The following is an 18911-nucleotide window of genomic DNA, read 5'->3' as shown; positions in this document are numbered from 1 at the left end:
AGCCAAGCAGATGTCCAGATGGAAATTCCTTCACAAGCTGTAACCACAGATATAAACACCTCTCTTAAATGAGGAACATTCTCATGATGTGGTCACTGTAATTTTTTCACCATTTCCCAACACCATTAGGAAACATTCCTCAATCTCACAGAGAGTACTTGAGGTTTTGTGCTTTTTTTTTTCAATTTGTAAAGATAAGTAGGGGAAGATAAAGCTGGACAGCTGGGGAGACCACAGTTTCAGTCTGTGTGCGACTTCTCAGCTACCTGCAGTAGGCAACATGCCTTTGGTCCTACTTTCTATCCTCTGGCTCATCACTCCAACTCAAGGTAAGCACCAAAATACTGACATTTTTTACAAAAGTCAAATTGCTTAATGCATTTGAAAGTACTCTTGAGAAAATAACATGCTCATATGACCCAAAGATCACTGCATTTTGCTATATTTACTTTATATATACTCCACGTCATACTCAAGGTGTTATGATTGGTATAATAATTTCATTAGGATGCACCTCAAACTTTACCTCTTAGTCAATATGCTACTGGATCTATAATTTTATTTTCTAAGGCACACAGCCTAAATGACACCAGAGAATTAACTTCCAGACCAGAAATCAAGAATTTCCTCCCCATCTCCAATGTTATCTCGAATAACATTGATATTTTCTACCCCGTAAGGAGACAATCATTTACCCAGACACAATGTGACCAAAAACTGTGCTAGAATGGATAACTCTTAAGTAAAATTAGCATCAAATTAGACATAATTGCAGCATTAAGCAAAATTAAAAATTAATTGGCCAATTGAAAATTTACTAATGGAGTTAAGACTAAAATCTATTAAAATTTATTCTCTTCTAAATCCCACAACTCTTTACATTAATTGGATTCACATTCTCCATCGTTAAAAAAATTCCTAGTAATAAATTTATAAACGTGATGAATCCTTTCTAAGATAGCATCGTAGCAGAACTTTGGGGACTGGCTAGGAGAAATTTTTTTACTTGAGAAGTTTCCTTCTGGTTCTTCACATCAGCCAGGTGTAAAACTGCTTGGAGTTCCTAAGGCCATGCTGTCTGTCAGTGGGAAATTGTCTTTAAGCACAGACATTCATCTTTGAAAATGGGAGCATTTAAAAACAAGACTGACCTTACATCGAACAATTAAAAGAAAAAGTACATAAGGTGTATATGTCATCTTCCTAGACGGGCGCTACATAATTTGGTATATTTTATGTCATTCAATGTTTACACCGACCTCCGTTTTTTAAATAAGTAACCTGATTGGAAGGAAAAATAGCTTTTGCAAGGTCATTTGGCTAGGACTTAAGACCACCTCTTTTGGCTCCAATATCCGCTCTAGGAAATGGTCTATGTAATATTATACCAAGTGTATCAAGAAGGACACTGAGTTCACTTAGTCTACTTGCTGTCCGGTTTTCCTACTTGCTATCTGATGCTTTAAAGTTACTTCGGCAGGGACCACAAAAACTTTGTCTCCCTATGAAACCTGGAGTCTTGAGGGCAAATGCTAATAAGACAAAGAACATAACGGTTCATTGTTACGCTTTGAAAGAAAATAGCCGTCAGTAGGGTCTTCCCTAAGAATGAAGTATTGTCTGTTTATAAAAATTTGATTTTTGGGGGGCGCCTGGGTGGCTCAGTCGGTTAAGCGTCCGACTTCAGCTCAGGTCACGATCTCGCGGTCTGTGAGTTCGAGCCCCGCGTCGGGCTCTGGGCTGATGGCTCAGAGCCTGGAGCCTGTTTCCGATTCTGTGTCTCCCTCTCTCTCTCTGCCCCTCCCCCGTTCATGCTCTGTCTCTCTCTGTCCCAAAAATAAATAAATGTTGAAAAAAAAATTTAAAAAAAATTTGATTTTTGGAAGGGGTAGTCTGAGGTTTCACCACAAAGAGAAAAAGACATAGAAAGAAAAAAGGAATCTCTGAGAACACTGAGAGAAAAATCCTCAATTTTGAACCAGACTAGAGAAGAGAAGAGGAGGGAACTGGACTACAGGGAAGGATTCCTGGCTTCCATAATCTCCCACATATTGAGAGATCATCCAACGCATTGCCATATCTTTCCAGAATAGGTAGATAGAGCAAAAGAAAAATTCTTTGTTATCCAAGGTGATAAGGAGAAGGAGGAAGGCGTAACTTGTTTCTCCTAAGGTTTACTTTCTGGACGGGAATTCGGTCTTCCATACCATTTCAACAAAACCAACCAACCCAAACCAAAACAATACCAAAGACTTTAAATGTGTTATATCAATATTACCTCTCTCTCTTTCTAGCAATGGCCATAAAGCAAACACCTGAATTAGAGCTCTATGAAGTAGTTCGCCCTAAAAAACTACACATTTTACACAAAAGGGAGATACAAAACAACCAGACAGAGAATGGCAAAGAGGTAAGCAGTGTGAATGACTATGGGATTTTACAACGAACCAATTAAGAGCCTCTTCACCCATGGAAGTGATGTCTAATAGTTGACTTTTGAAGCCCATATCCACAGGTCCCCTTTGTCCAGGAAAGAATGCAGGATTTCTCAGAATGCTTTTACAATTAAGCTGTAAGAAGGGAGTTCACTGTTTCACTTGCTCAGAAAGAACAAAGCTGCTTGGACATCTCTCCAAATTTGGAGGATAGGGGGAGAGCATAGGAAGGCGGTCATTTCTAGAAGGTGTTTCTTACCAAGTTCACCAAACCTATGTATTCCCCCTACCCTCACCTCCTGTCCCACTGAATTGCCTTTTCCATGGTCATCTTGTCTGTAATGGAGAACTCAACATTATCCCATTAAGTAGCACGATTTACAAAATTTATTAAAGATGGGCACCTGGGTGCCTCAGTCGGTTAAGCATCAGACTCTTGGTTTTGGCTCAGGTTATGATCTCACAGTTCATGAGTTCCAGCCCTGTATGGGGCTCCATGAGGGCAGTGCGGAGCCTGATTGGGATTCTCTCTCTCCCTCTCTCTCTCTTACCCTCCTCCACTCATTCTCTCTCTTACTCTTTCTCTCTTAAAAATAAATTAATTAACTAAAAAAATTTTTTTAATTGATTAAAGACATTGACTCTTCGACTATTACATTGTTGCAAATATTTGTAACTTTTACTTTTAAAATATTTTTTACTTTATTTAATTCTTAGTAGGTTTTTACCTGGTTTTCTTTAGTATATTTGGTTTGGTTTTAAAATAATAAAAATAGGGGCTCCTGGGTGGCTCAGTTGGTTATGCTACCGACTTCGGCTCATGGTTCATGAGTTCCAGCCCCGCGTCAGGCTCTGTGCTGACAGCTCAGAGCCTGAAGTCTGCTTCTGATTCTGTGCCTCCCTCTCTCTCTGCACCTCCCCTGCTCGTGTCCTGTCTCTCTCTGTCTCTCAGAAAAAGAAAGAAATGTAAAAAAAAAATTTAAATAATAAAAATATTACCTTATTATTATACCATTAGTGATCAATTAGGATACATAGGACAGTATGGTGTATAGTAAGGCAAATAATAAATCCTTATCTTACATCTTAGAACTAGTTTAACTTGTGAATATTATTGAATATTATTGAATAATAATAATATTGAATATTATTGCCTATGTTGAATAAATCTATTACTTATCACCATTACTGCGCTACTGGACTTTTTGTTATTCCATCTTAATGTACAATTTAGGGGCGCCTGGGTGGCTCAGTCGGTTAAGTGTCCGACTTCAGCTCAGGGCACGATCTCATGATCCATGAGTTCGAGCCCCGCGTCGGGCTCTGTGCTGACAGCTCAGAGCCTGGAGCCTGTTTCAGAGTCTGTGTCTCCCTCTCTCTCTGCCCCTCCCCTGTTCATGCTCTGCCTCTCTCTGTCTCAAAAATAAATAAACATTAAAAAAAATTTAAAAAATGTTCAATTTATGTTTTGTTTTATATATTTTGTATAGATAAAAGAATTATTTTATCCTATATGCATTTGTAATTATTCTTCTATGGATACCACATGTATCATTTATTATAATATAATATAAATTGATATCATTTTTATATCAGACACATAATTTATATCAGAAATATAAATTGATATCATTTTGTTATTAAATATTTTTAGGACAGATATGAACCTGAACTTCAGTATCAGATTACATTAAATGGAGAAGAAGTTGTTCTTCACCTACAAAAAAGCAAGTAAGTTGTACTTCCTGAGTCTAACCAATAGATTATATTAAGAGAATGTGGAAAAATACACCTTCTTGAGACTCTATTTCGTGTGATTTGAGATAGAAGGCATGAAGTATATTGGGTTTTAGATGTTATTAGACTGTGCTAATGTTATCTAAGAAGGTTTTCTGAGGAAATTACATGCAAAGTATAAACAAAGGGAAGGACACAGATAATGCCTTTCTTCCTTCATACTTCCCCTGATTTACTGAAAATCTTACCCAGATAAACTCAAATCTTTGACGTGACCTCCCATTACTTTTATAAGAACATATGTGGGGCGTCTAGGTGGCTCAGTCAGTTGAGTGTCCAATTCTTGATTTCAGCTCGTCATGATCCCAGCGTCATCGGGCTATGAGCTGAGCGTGAAGCCTGCTTGAGATTTTCTGTCTCTCTTCCTCTGCCCCTCTCCGCCTCTGGCGCTCCTTCTCTCTCTAAAAAAAAAAAGAACATATGTAGGAGTCATTCAGGACACACAGCCCTGAGATAGATCCCTGGGGATGGGGCTCTACCAAGTTCTACGTCTGTCAGTAAACTTCTCCCTGAATACAATGGTCTTTTATGCATATTTGTGACCCAACACCCTTCAGAGACCCCGTGGCGACTGTGTCTTTGCTGTGAAGAATCTAAAAATAACCCATTTGAGGATAGAGAATTTGCAGCTGAAAAGTATCTGGGGGTATTTCTTCCCTTGGATCTAGTGGGTATAACTAAGGCTTTGATTGGCTTCAGCAGCAGAGTTCCAATGTTAGAAAAGAATCAGTGGGTCACAATGTTCTTTCTCATCATAGACATAATCATTCTTTTTGTGCTGCAATGCATTTCAGGAACATTAGCCCTTATTACCACCTTACGTGTATCATGCAACTTTTTGAACTTTGCAGACATCTCTTGGGGCCAGACTACACCGAAACGTATTACTCACCCGGAGGGGAGAAAATCACTACAAGCCCTCAGAACATGGTAGGTTCTGAATGCTTTCTGGGACTTTTTCTGGGATCTACTATTTATGTTGTACGATGCACAGATGCAAGGGCAAATAAAAAAGAAATCGAAGGACTAGGAACAAAGGTGCTCATCTATGACCAATGAGAGAACAAATGAAAAAATCATAGTCAGCTTTTTAGAAAGGTAAGGATACAGTAGGAGGCTTCCAAGTATTATATTTGTAGAAGCAACTACTAGTCCACTTTCCCTTAGACCATCTTATCAAAAAGTTAGAAATATCTTCCCCAGTAGCTGCTTGAAAAGTCAGGTAGCCATTTATTATTTTTGAACAATCTATGCATATATCCTGAGGTCAGTAATGGGACATCAATTATTTAATTCATATAACACCTGGTTAAACCACCATGCTATAGATAATGCCAAGGCCTAGAGGTCAAACATACAAAATCAATGCCAAGGGAAGGGCAGGAAGAGAACACAGAAAGACTCAATCATGGAGTATTAAGAAGTTAAATGAGTTTCTCAGAGCCACTCTCCTTGGGCACCCAAAACATGTCTCTATAAAAAGACAAAACTTCTGTAATAAAATGGTTCTTTGTTCCCTTCTCACATCAAAACTCTCACTTCAAGGATATCTTGATTTTTGCTAATATTCAAATTAATTCAGGCTCAAATGTGAATGGCTGATGGCATATTAATTTGGTACTTTTTCCAAATCCTCTACAAGAAAATGTCTACGATGACAAGGTTTCTTCCAAATGCAAGAAAAACATAGATGGAATTTCAGACCCCGAGACCAGTTTATTTTGAACAAGAGTTTCTTCAATGGCTTTGTTGGATCGTTCTACATAAGGGGCCCCCTACTTTGCTCATATGGAGCAGGAACCATGTCTGAATCTCTAGTTGTAGACGGATTCTCTGTGGTTTTAATGCTGGTAAAGGGATCCCACTAGCACACAAATTAAAACGATGAGTTGGACCAGCTAATATGAGGGGCTCAGGAGTGGTAGTGTGGCTTCTTGAGGAGCCTCGTATCTAGAAAAATGCTTTCCTCATTTTATACACATGTGACACACAGTGTCTTAGGGACTCAGCACAGGCAAGCCAAATTCTCAAAAGTTGGTCCTCCAACTTGAGAGCTCTCTGGGAGCATCGTCGATCCCAGGGAGACTCACCAGTGTCCAAGATGCAGTGTCCAAGTTCACCATGAGCCCACTTAGGTTCATACTCCCTGGACTTTTCTTTTGTGCCATGAGTGCCAGAAAGAGAACATCGCCGTCAAAGATGGAGTTTCCAGGGTGAGTAGTGGAGCAGTTCATAAAATCTCTGAAGTTCTCACTGTTTTTGTGTCTGGGAACTGGTCTGGCCACTGCCACTAGGTGAAGAACTTTCCTACATATTCAAATTAACACCTTTCACCCCAACTGTGACACATTTATTCTTACAGTTTAAAAAAAATGTGTATATTTCTCGTTTCCAACTTTAGGAGCATTGCTACTATAAAGGACACATCCTCAATGAAAAGGATTCTGTTGCCAGCATTAGTCTTTGTGATGGGTTGAGGTGAGAGCCATTTGCAAAAATATTAAACAGCAAGCACCATTCTAATGGCACAGAACTGAGTCTTCCTGGAAATCATGTCTTCCTATCTTGGTAAAATCTCCTGCAGGGGTAAAACGCTATTAAAATGAAGAGTCAGGTATCACTCTTGGAATCATTTTATAATCGGTTAAAAATTATGCTGAACGTAATTTGGAGAGTGTATGTGTGCGCACGTGCACTTGTGTGTGGGATATTTCTGTTTGCAAAGATAATTCTTGCCAGTTTGGAAAAATTTGAGAAGTAAGAAAAAGCACCAACAAAAAAAAAATAATAACCACTGTCATTAACTATTTGTCATGCTTGCAGCCTTTGTGCATATAGACATATATTTTCATCATGTGATCTCACAAGCCTCTTCCCATATCACCAAATATCACATATCACCCATATCACATATCACCCATCACATATCACCCATATCACAAGCCTCTTCCCATATCACATCTGCATTCATAAATGTAATGTTTGAGGACTATCTATGTTGTGTTTGTCACATTCCATCATATGAATTCACTTTATGTTTCTGAATTGATTTTCTTACCAAAAAAGAAAACTTCTCTAAGTTACTACTCGTTCCAACCTATTCCTCTGGCTGATTTGCTCATCATTTTTTCTCTTCCCTGGGGTTCTTAGTATGTCAATACTCTTTTACTCCATCTTCCATTATATTCCTAGGAGCTTTCAAGAAATATTTGTTAAGTGGATAAATGAACTATGGACAAACATTCCCTGAGCTTATGCTCTGAATGTCAAATCCTTTGGGACAGCTTCATCTGAGCAATTCTTGTTTAGAATTTTCTAGTAAATGATATAACCCTCATTTGACGATTGACAAGTATGGATTATAATTTAAATTAGCAAAAGTTAGCTGGAAGGCCTATGAATGAAAACTGTGTGCGTGAGCTTAGGATTTAGGGAGAGGTATACTCCATTCTGGTCAGTTTTGTGACTTTGTGTGGCAGAGAATCTTGAAATACGATTCTCTGTGTTTCACAGAGGATACTTCGCATATCATGACCAAAGATACATGATAAAGCCTCTGAAAAGTACAGACCAAGAAGAACATGCTGTCATCACATATAACCAGGAAGAGCTTGACCTGGCTAATCACACCTGTGGTGTAAGAAGTGTTGGCAAGAAACAAGGCCATATTCGAACCTCTAGGTCACTCAATAGCCCGGAGGTAAGCGTAGCTTTCCTATGTCATCATTTCTTCCACTGTCTCAGCGATGATGTATGATATACCATTGCGTTCAACAGTTACTGCTAGAAGTAAAGGCTATAATTCATTTACTTATTGTTTGATGGAATTTCCCCCTGGCAAAAAAAAATATTGTAAGTTTTTCCAGTCTTTAGGATAAAGATAGTTATTAATGATGTTATTTTACTCTTGGTAAAGCAGGAAGACTTTCTTCAGGCTGAGAAATACATTGATCTCTTTTTGGTGCTGGATAATGCCTTCGTGAGTATAAAATATGGGTGCTTCTGGGGCAGTTAGGTCAACTGTTAAGATTTCTCGGGGCGCCTGGGTGGCTTGGTCGGTTAAGCGTCTGACTTCGGCTCAGGTCATGATCTCACAGTCCGTGAGTTCGAGCCCCGCGTCGGGCTCTGTGCTGACAGCTCAGAGCCTGGAGCCTGTTTCAGATTCTGTGTCTCCCTCTCTCTCTGCTCCTCCCCTGTTCATGCTCTGTCTCTCTCTGTCTCAAAAATAAATAAACGTTAAAAAAAATTTAAGATTTCTTATCCAGTGAACACAAGCCATAAGCTATTCTAGCTGAAAACTCAGGCCCTGCCCACCTGAATGTCATGTCTTTTCCACCTGCCTTGTGGGCAATGGTAGTCACTTATCCACCCCCTTTAATATCCACCTGCTGCCTGTATATTCAGATATTGGAAGCATACCCAATACCAGATAGCTCCAAGAAATCAACTATAATCATGAAAAATTTAAAGAATGGGTTATTAAAATGTTTTTTAAATTCTCACTCCGTTATGTAAACATAAAGCAGATACAAAACTATATATATATTTTATAAATTATATTTATATTTATACAAGTACTAGAATCTGTGATTCTGGCTTAGCCAATACTGCTTTATAATCAAATTTTAATGTTGTTGAATTGGTTAGAAACATTGAAATTGTTCATTTGATTTCTTCATCCTTACAAATGAAAACCACTGAACACTAAAGAATTCTTACGTTTAGAAAGAATTTGTTGAAACACAGAGTGTTATATAAGTCAGACATGAATGAATACACGTTTACTTATGTTGAAATTTGTAATTTTTCTTAAAATGTTAAATTCTGTGCCACATCCACTTTATTTTTTAATCGTGTTCACATTTTGTATTTTACAGTACAACATATATAAGGGGAATCTAACTTTGATAAGAAGCTTTTTGTTTGATGTGATGAACCTACTCAATGTGGTAAGATATTTGCCCTGTAAACATGCATTTCCACATAGAAGCCTGGGGACTAGCCACAGAAGGAGTTTTTGCCAAAGAGGGAGTTGGGAGGGTCACAGTGGCTTGACATCAGCAGTTTTGGGAAACTCAGGGGGGCAAGGATCAACAAGGTAATATCACATACATTGTAGCAAAGGCAACTTCTAGGATTTCTATTTTCAAAGTAGGATACACTTATCCATCAGTGGTGATCAGCACAAGATCTAAGATAATAAAGAAACCGTAAACATTTTCATGAAAAAAAGACGCTCTTCCCACAGATCTATAAAACAATAGATGTTCAAGTGGTGTTGGTGGGTATGGAAATCTGGTCTGACGCTGATAAGATAAAGGTGGTACCCAACACAGGTGCCACCTTTAACAACTTTCTGAATTGGCATCGTTCCAACCTGGAGAAAATGAAGATACACGATCATGCACAGCTACTCAGGTGAGCACGTGCTGGCCAGGGCAAGGCGTAGGTAGGCAAGGGTGGATAGTTATCCCAACGGCTCTTGGTAGAGGTTTCTGTTCAATGCTATCTCCCCAAGCCGTTGTCGGGGAACCTGAAGTTCTACCGTTAGGAATTCACCTGTAAGAATGTAGAGACCCATGTCAGGTCACTAAAATGGACTCCTGGATGTGGGATAACCATCTGTGATCGTACAATGCTGTGGAATAGCAGAAGACTTTCTGGGGCCTACTGAATATGAAAAGGGTAGAGAAACAGGAAATCTAGAGCATAATTGACAAAAGCTAATGGTTCCAAAGACTTACGTTGTGACAATATGCCTGTAACTTTCACACAGTGGAATTGACTTCACCAATCGACGTGTAGGAATGGCAGCCACGAATTCCTTGTGCTCCCCATCTTCAGTTGCCATTGTTGAGGTTGGTAAACTCATAGTAAGGCTCCCTGTGGTTCCGTATCCTCTATGATAGACCAGAATAATGCCCTCTACAGAGTTAGCACGACGAACATTTGCTGAGTCAGTAAATAAAAGTAGAAATTAACCTACTGGTAGATCATTACACTGAAGCTCCTTTAGATTGTACAATAGACTATTTCCTTAGACTGGCCCTCCCAGAAGTATTCATTCTTAAGTTGGTATTAGGGAGTAAAAACAGGAAATTGGAACAGAAAGGGAACCAAGATGGCCTCTGTGGCCTGAGCCACCTTCAAATTAATCATCTTCAGTATCAATGGCCAGAGAGGTCAGTCAAGGTGCGTTTTGGTGTCATGTGGCCAAGCATTACCAATGCCCACCATTCTGACAATTGTTCGTGGGGGGGGCTCTGAAAACATAGTATTGTACCTCCTGTGAAGAACGTAATTACTTCAATTTAATCATGGCTTACCGAGAACTCCTCATTAGCTCAGCAAGTATTTATTGAGCACTGACTAGATGGTTGGATCCACAGGAGCCACCCAGTTCAAATGTCAGTCCAACATTTTACCATAGCCAATGGCAGGGAAAAGAGCTTAATGACTCATTATTTTTCATCTGTCAAACTATTTTCTTTAGCTAGGAAATAACTAAATATCGTAAGTAATAGATGTTTCTGGTTTTTTGTTTTTTTGTTTTTGTTTTTGTTTTTTTTTTTGCTTCTTTCTAGGCTAAGAAAAAGAATAGTGTGTCTCTTGTAGGAGTGATGTCACACGAATTAGGTCATGTCCTTGGTATGCCTGATGTTCCCTATTACACCAAGTGTCCCTCAGGGAGTTGTGTGATGAATCAATATCTGAGGTGAGACTTTGTCACGCTTGAGAAAAATATATATATATTTCTTAATTCTTAAATTTAAATATTTCTTAAATTTTAAAGGATTCAGATACAGTCAATATAGTGAATGGATTCTTGTGTTTTGGGGGCTTTTGTTTGTTTTGTTGTTTTTTTTGCTTTTGTTTTTTTTTGTTTTTTCACTAAGGGCTGTGAATCCCATTAATTCACACTCCAACCTATTGGTGCACAGGTTTTACTAGCTTATCGGGGCTCATTACTTCAGATTTCCAAATATGCCAAGTTAGAGATTATGAGTATGGTAACCATGTTATTTTAACTTAAAAGACTTTTTAACGGCCAAGATATGGGAGCAACCTACATGTCAATCAATAAATGAATGCATGGGGCGCCTGGGTGGCTCAGTCGGTTAAGCGTCCGGCTTCGGCTCAGGTCATGAGCTCGCGTTTTGTGAGTTCGAGCCCCGCGTCAGGCTCTGTGCTGACAGCTCGGAGCCTGGAGCCTGTTTCGGATTCTGTGTCTCCCTCTCTCTCTCTCTGACCCTCCCCCATTCATGCTCTGTCTCTGTCTAAAAAATAAATAAACATTAAAAAAATTTAAAAAAAAATAAGTGAATGGATATATATACATACATATATATATACGTATATATATATACACAATATAATGAAATATTACTCAGACATTAAGAAGAATGAAATCCTGCCATTCATGTCAATATGGATGGATTTTAGAGAGTACTGTGCTAAGTGAAATAAATCAAACAGAAAAAGACAGATATCATATTATTTTACTTATAAATGGAATTTAAAAATCAAAACTAAGGAACAAACTAATAAATGAATAAACTAACAAACAGACAAAACCAGAAATATATTCATAAATACAGAGAACAAACTGGTGGTTGCCAGAGAGGGGAGGGGAGGGGGATGGGAAACATAGATGAAGGGGATTAAGATGTACCTACTTATTATTAGTAAATAGGAATATATTTTCTTAAAATATCTAAGTAAGATGATGACATCTAAGTAAGTAAGTCAGTAAGATGATGACAACATTCTTATATATCCCCATCACTAATCACTCCATCCATTTTTATGTTGTTATTAATTACCTTCTAATGCCAGGAAATTTGCAAGGACTTGGGATAGAAAAATGAAAAAAAAAATACTTTGCTCTTAAAAGTGGTCATGAATAGGAAGAGAAATATGTTCATAGAATTGGCTCATTCATCACTCTTGCCATTTAGGACAGTACGGAATCCACACAGGAATTTAAATTCTTCCAGTTCTACAAGCTCAGTCTAGGAAAACAATTTTCCAACTAGGCTAGTATTTACGCCCTTTTGACCTTCACATATAACATAGTACTGTCCTAAACAAATACTGAATTTGGAATTTCCATTGAACCTGGGGATATAGTTAGACAAATCAGTTTCTCACTATATATCATGACTTTTCTTCTGGTTACAGCTCAAAATTCCCAAAAGATTTCAGTACATCCTGCCGTGCACATTTTGAGAAATACATTTTATCTCAAAAACCAAAGTGCCTGCTACAAGCACCAATTCCTAAAAATATAATAACAAAGCCAGTGTGTGGGAACCAACTTCTGGAAGTAGGAGAAGATTGTGATTGTGGCCCTCCTAAGGTAGGAAAATATCCACGGTTTGAAATTTATTATAGAGTTATTGCAACATGAGAATTATGCTGTTTCCTTTTCCTTCTTTAAAAATGTTCTTTAGGAAAGTCTTTCTAAAGATAAGCTTGGCATCGCAGTAAAAAAGTGGGCTTGTGGTTTTTTTTTTAATTTTAATTTTAATTTTATTTTTTTATTTTTATTTTTTATTTTTTTATTTTTATTTTTTATTTTTATTTAAAAAAATTTTTTTAACGTTTATTGATTTTTGAGACAGAGAGAGACAGAGCATGAACAGGGGTGGGTCAGAGAGAGAGAGGGAGACACAGAATATGAAACAGGCTCCAGGTTCTGAGCTGTCAGCACAGAGCCCGATGCGGGGCTCGAACCCACAGACTGTGAGATCATGACCTGAGCCGAAGTCGGATGCTTAACCGACTGAGCCACCCAGGCGCCCCTGTGCTTGTGTTTTTAATACCGATTTTAGACATATTTTGAAAGGCATTTCAAAAGCCAGGATACACTTATGACATGATTATATAAAGCTCAATGTAAAGAAGTAAATCATTAACTATAACATGTCATTTATAATCTTTCCTAGATATATTAGTCAGAAATCCTTAAATCACCTCAAGTCACAGTTGATCATTTGTTAAGCAAAACCAATTACAGATCTAGACGTAACTTCTTTCCATAGAGAGAGCTGGCCTTCACTCAACAAGCCAGTGTATAAACCAAGCAGTAAATGAAACAGGGAAGGAAAAAGAAGAGAGAGAGAAAATCGCATAAGCCTGTAGAAAATTAGCTGTTAATATAAAATGTCTGAGATAATTACTATAATTCTGCTAATCTTTACAAAAATCTGACCCCTGTCGGGCATCAGTGTCTCTGAAAGAATATTTGCCAGCTATCCCACATTAAATCCCACGTTCCATACATAAACATGTTCATAATCGCCCTATGCCTCTGCTATTAATGTAGACATTTTAAGCTGTCGAATTACATTAGAGCATTTCATGGTGTAACAATCATTTGTAAAGGATATTATAAATACTCTTTTAATTGTAATGAGAAATGAAATTTTACAAATAATGTGGTGCTTTATAATGAGTTAGCTTTAAGTTTATCTCATTCCCACCTTGCTTACACTCCAGTAAACCTGCTTGGGTAGAAGACAATTGAAATCATTTACGGTCTTAGGTGCTTCTAATGTCAGCAGGTGCATGGCATGTAGTCAGTGCACACAGACAGAGACATGAGAGAGAGAGAGAAAACACTGTCTATATGATGTGAAAGATCTAATATTCTTTAAGTGTATAGGCCAACTCCTATATTGTTTCCATTTTGTGTTGATTTTCTTCCTTAGGAGTGGAATACAACTAGGAAGTCAAGCTTATGAACAACTGAATTTTTCAACAGCTGTTTTCCTACCCAAAAAGTAGTATATAACCTTTATATAGTATTTTTTAGTGAATAGTCCTATTTTCTATGATCTAATATGCTATTTCACTGTTTTGATCTACATATTTAAGCCTTTTTCTAGATCTTAAAAATAACCATAATATCCATTGGTCTAAATATTATCACAGCATCCTGCTATTTTAATGACTGTGACTGGGGCGCCTGGGTGGCGCAGTCGGTTAAGCGTCCGACTTCAGCCAGGTCACGATCTCGCGGTCCGGGAGTTCGAGCCCCACGTCAGGCTCTGGGCTGATGGCTCAGAGCCTGGAGCCTGTTTCCGATTCTGAGTCTCCCTCTCTCTCTGACCCTCTCCCGTTCATGCTCTGTCTCTCTCTGTCCCAAAAATAAATAAACATTGAAAAAAAAAAAAAACTTTTAATGACTGTGACTATGCAATGTATTTTAATACCTTCAGTGGCGAGTGTGTTTACTTTTTCTTTTTAGTTTATTTATTTATTTTGAGACAGAGAGAGACTCAGAGAGCACAACTGGGGGAGGCAGAGAGAAAGGGAGAGAGAGAGAGAGAGAGAGAGAGAGAGAGAGAGAGAGAATCCCAAGCAGGTTCCATGCTGTCAGCACAGAGACCGATGTAGGCTCGAACTCACCAACTGTGAGATTTTGACCTGAGCTGAAACCAAGAGTTGGACACTTAACTGACGGAGCCACCCAGGCGCCCCAAATGTGTTGATTTTGGGGGGTGGGATTTGTGTAGTCATTCCTCAGTGTTCATTCTTCCATATAATTCTTGGTATTTTGTCAGTTTTCCCACAAATAGAATTGGGATTCTGATTGAAATGCATGAAATTCGTATTTCACTCCGAAGGCCACTGCCACTTCCACAGTATTATTGTTTTAGACTAGTTGCGTTTTGAGTTTCTCGGGACAGTTAAATATAAAGTTCTTCTTGTAGCTCTTACTTTATTCTGAAAGCTTATTCTCAAGTATTTTCTATTTTTCTTTTTTCTATTAGTATGTGTAATGTTTACTTTTTTATATTAGGTGATTTATTACTTTTTTAATGTTATTTTATTATCTTAAAGAGCTATCTTAGTGACTCATCCAATGTTTTTAGAGTTGATTCTCTGTTTTTTACCAGGTCAAATATTTTATTACATACAAGGGATGAAAATGTGATTTATACTTTCCAATTATTGTTACATTTTCATATCTTTTCTTTCTCTCATAGCATGTCAGAATTTCCATAAAAATATAGACTATCAATAATCCATGTCTTACTGTTTATTTTATTGGATATATTTTTGCTATTTATCAGATAGATTTTCCTTCTTTCTAAATTATCTTTATTTTCTAATCTTTGCCACCTATCACAATAATATTAGTTTTTTTCTACCCTCAGTCTCTTAATATGATGGATTATATTACTTTATTCTGTATAGTTGAGGCACCCTTGTACTTTTGGTGAAAAAAAAACACCCTGCATCGTTGTAATGGAGAGTTATTATATTAATAAACTGGTGTTTTACTAATATTTTATTCAAGCTTTTGTACTTCTATTCGTAAATGAGAATTGGGTGTGCATACGCGTGTGTGTACGTGTGTGTGAGTATTCATTACCAACTCTCATTACCAGAATTATGGAGGCTTAGTAAAATAACTTGAGAATTAACATTTTTTCCCCTACCTTCAAATAGTTTGAGTAGTAGGGAAGTATTCTCCCTTGAAGTTTTAAATTAACTTACACGTAATACCAGCTAGACCAAATTTATTTGTGGTAATTCTTGGAGAATTCTCTTTTTGTCCTTTTAAGAAGTGGTTTTCATTGGACTTAACATGTTTTTCTACTATGACATTTCCTTGGTCATCTCCTCTGTAATTTGTAGAGCAATTTAGTTTAAAAAGTGAAATTTCTTTGCCATCTTGTACTAAAAATTGTATGAACCTAGTGTGTAGGAAGAAATGCTGAACCAACTTTCCCTGTCTGTGTGCTTTAAAGAAATGTTCCAATCCTTGCTGTGAGGCCATGACCTGTAAATTAAAATCTGGAGTTGACTGTAGAGGAGCCACTCTGAACCATATCATGTAAGACCCTTTTTTTCATTCTCTGTTCCCGAATATGTTCTCATTTTTATTTCAGAGTTGAGAAAGATGGGCCACTAAGTTCTATAGTACAAGAAAACACAACTCACTTTATATTTTCGTTTAATTCATTTGTTAAACTTTATTTTATTTATTTATTTTTTTACTGCACATTTTTCAAATGACTCCATTTCAGAAAGAAAAAAAAACAACCCACCATACTGAACAAAAACAACTTAGGGTTTCGTGTCTACTAATATACTAATGAGAAAAGTGGCTATGTGGTCATCTGGGAGTTTAAGACGGCTTCAGTCTATGCTAAAAACTATGAATTTCTCTTAGGTAGTGATGAGTTTAATACAAACTAAGATGAGAGTAAGAAAATTTCATTTTTTTTTTTAATTTTTTTTTCAACGTTTTTTATTTTATTTTTGGGACAGAGAGAGACAGAGCATGAACGGGGGAGGGGCAGAGAGAGAGGGAGACACAGAATCGGAAACAGGCTCCAGGCTCTGAGCCATCAGCCCAGAGCCCGACGCGGGGCTCGAACTCACGGACCGCGAGATCGTGACCTGGCTGAAGTCGGACGCTTAACCGACTGCGCCACCCAGGCGCCCCGAGAAAATTTCATTTTTAAGAAGTCTCTTTTATTCTTGGTAAAGAGTGGATAGTTGTAATTTACAAGGTAGTCTGAAAATTAATAATATTTAAGAACATACTACACCATTCGGTGATATTTCTTTTAAGGTGTCTCAATAAGCTATAATCCATGTATTATTTTTGTGTTTTATAGAACCCTACATGAGTTGGGTTAGGGAACCCAACTGGTCCGACTGAATATGGTATTTGTTTCAGTGAAAAATAGTTCCTGAACAATGAAAAAATCATAAATGGGGAAAATCTCAGGATAAAATACATGGAAAATATTAATCCTGCCCACCCCCTTCCCTGAGTCTTTTCTGGAGTTAAACCTGTGGAGAGATTATAAAGGGAATAATCAACTCAGACACCATCAACTATCACTTCCTTAAGAAAAAAAACAGCGAGGTTCTAAGATCAGGAACAATACTCATTTCTTCAGCAAGCCTCATTTAACAAGGCCTGCTCAACCTGACATGTGATTCCCCTCGGCAGGGAGTTCTGGAAATCCTGCCCAGCTTCTTATTCTGTCACAGAGACCAAAAGCTTAGCATCTCAGAAGATATCCATTCAACTCCTCAGGGACTTGGGATGCTAGGTGGGCATGTTCCATTACTGGGAAGATTGACAATCTATTATCATGGAAAGGAAATTGGGTTTGGAGTCAGGAAACCATTTTTCTTAGTTTGGCCCCAAACTAGCTGTGGGACTTTAAGCCTAATTACTTAATTTGTTTTATCACCTGTGAAATGGACCTAATGCTGTTCTCACTCAGGAGGGTCGTTAGTATGACTTACATTTTATAAATGTTAATTATCAATGTTACATAATATTTTATAATTTATAATAACCATGATCTCCAATTTTTTTTCTTTTAATCAGACAGTGAATCAAAAAATCTCCTTCATTGAGATGCTACTTGCCGGGACAAGAATCAAGAGATCTAAACTCACCAGAAATCTCGTGTATTTTCACTGTTGCATTTAGATATATTTTGCTTTCCATTTGGAATTGTACTTCTTCTATTTTTATCAGCCTAGCCAACAGGTAAATAGAGGAATTCAGAGAAATTGCCTGTTTTCTAAAGCCTGATCTTTGATGTATTTTTAAGGATGGTGAGGCTAACTCTGCTCTTTGGGGAACAAAAGAAATTAGCCTGTGACCAAAACGCCTCAAGGTGCCGCCGAATTAAACCGGCTCAATTGAGAACTGTGAAGCTACAAGTGACTGACATTTTTACCCCAATGTCATTTTGCTTGTATAACCCAGGGCAAAGCAAGTCCACTTGATGAGAGAAGCTTTGGCAGAAAAAGGGAGAACAGAATTCACATGTCATTTTATTACCCTTCAGTATTCTACTTATTTTGTTCTTAGAAGTGTGGTATTTGTCTACATCATGTCAAGACTAATTACATAGAAACATATTGCATTTTATCATGTATGATCCTTTCTCAGCAGCACATGTAATGCTAATTTTGAGAAGGCTTCATGCTCACATTTTGATTTACTATCAAAGAATGTTTTATTCATCCATTGATGGAATATGCACCTTACTGTCCATGAATAAAACCGCAAATGTTTGAGACTTTTCTGTGCAGTCATTTTTTTTAAGTTTATTTCTTAATTTTGAGAGAGAGAGCGAGAGAGAGAGAGAAAGCACACAAGCAAGGGAGGGGCAGAGAAAGAGGGAAAGAGAGAATCCCAAGCAGGTTCTGCACCGTCAGCACAGAGCTGGACGCGGGGCTCGAACTCATGAACCAGGACATCATGACCAGGAGTAGATGCTTAACCGACTGAGCCACTGTGTGGCGCCGCTTTGTGGTGATTTTCAAGCATGAGTATTTTCAACCTTCCGTGTAGGTTTGCGTTAGGTGTTAAAGCCTCACATATTTAGACTATTTTTTCCTACAGTCCTCTAACAGTGTTGCCATGGATAACCAGGCATCACAGTGTGGAGATGAGATGAAGGTCACATCATCTTTTAATGTTCACAGTGAAATGACTTGAGGTCAGTCACGTGAGATTGGACTTCTTCCTGAGGTTTCTGTATTCAAATGCTTTTTAACAGTCACTCCAAACATTACTCAAAATTCCACTGATGCTTATACTAGGAGAACAAGAATTTAAACACACTTCTAAAGATTGAGCTTTGAAAAGAACAGCTTTCCAGAAAGCCCTGCTTACTGGTGTTGACT

The 18911-nt window shown here is 37.8% G+C and overlaps 1 protein-coding gene across 1 annotated transcript; it reads left to right on the top strand.

Annotated features, from left to right (window-relative positions):
- The first annotated feature begins 207 nt into the window (after positions 1-207).
- On the top strand, positions 208-18301 carry ADAMDEC1 (ADAM like decysin 1). The gene is made up of 14 exons (XM_040490409.1): positions 208-329; positions 2295-2410; positions 4090-4166; positions 5084-5162; positions 6634-6710; positions 7746-7932; positions 8149-8211; positions 9110-9181; positions 9481-9650; positions 10009-10090; positions 10817-10947; positions 12414-12591; positions 15995-16080; positions 17599-18301. The coding sequence occupies exons 1-14, from the start codon at positions 281-283 to the stop codon at positions 17603-17605; spliced, it is 1374 nt and encodes a 457-aa protein (XP_040346343.1). The 5' UTR covers positions 208-280; the 3' UTR covers positions 17606-18301.
- The last annotated feature ends 610 nt before the right edge of the window (positions 18302-18911 follow it).

The sequence above is a fragment of the Herpailurus yagouaroundi genome, unplaced genomic scaffold (assembly GCF_014898765.1).
Source record: "Herpailurus yagouaroundi ecotype Mexico unplaced genomic scaffold, PumYag 181, whole genome shotgun sequence".
In the NCBI taxonomy this organism is placed as follows: domain Eukaryota; kingdom Metazoa; phylum Chordata; class Mammalia; order Carnivora; family Felidae; genus Herpailurus; species Herpailurus yagouaroundi.
This window is presented reverse-complemented; position numbering and strand designations above follow the sequence as displayed.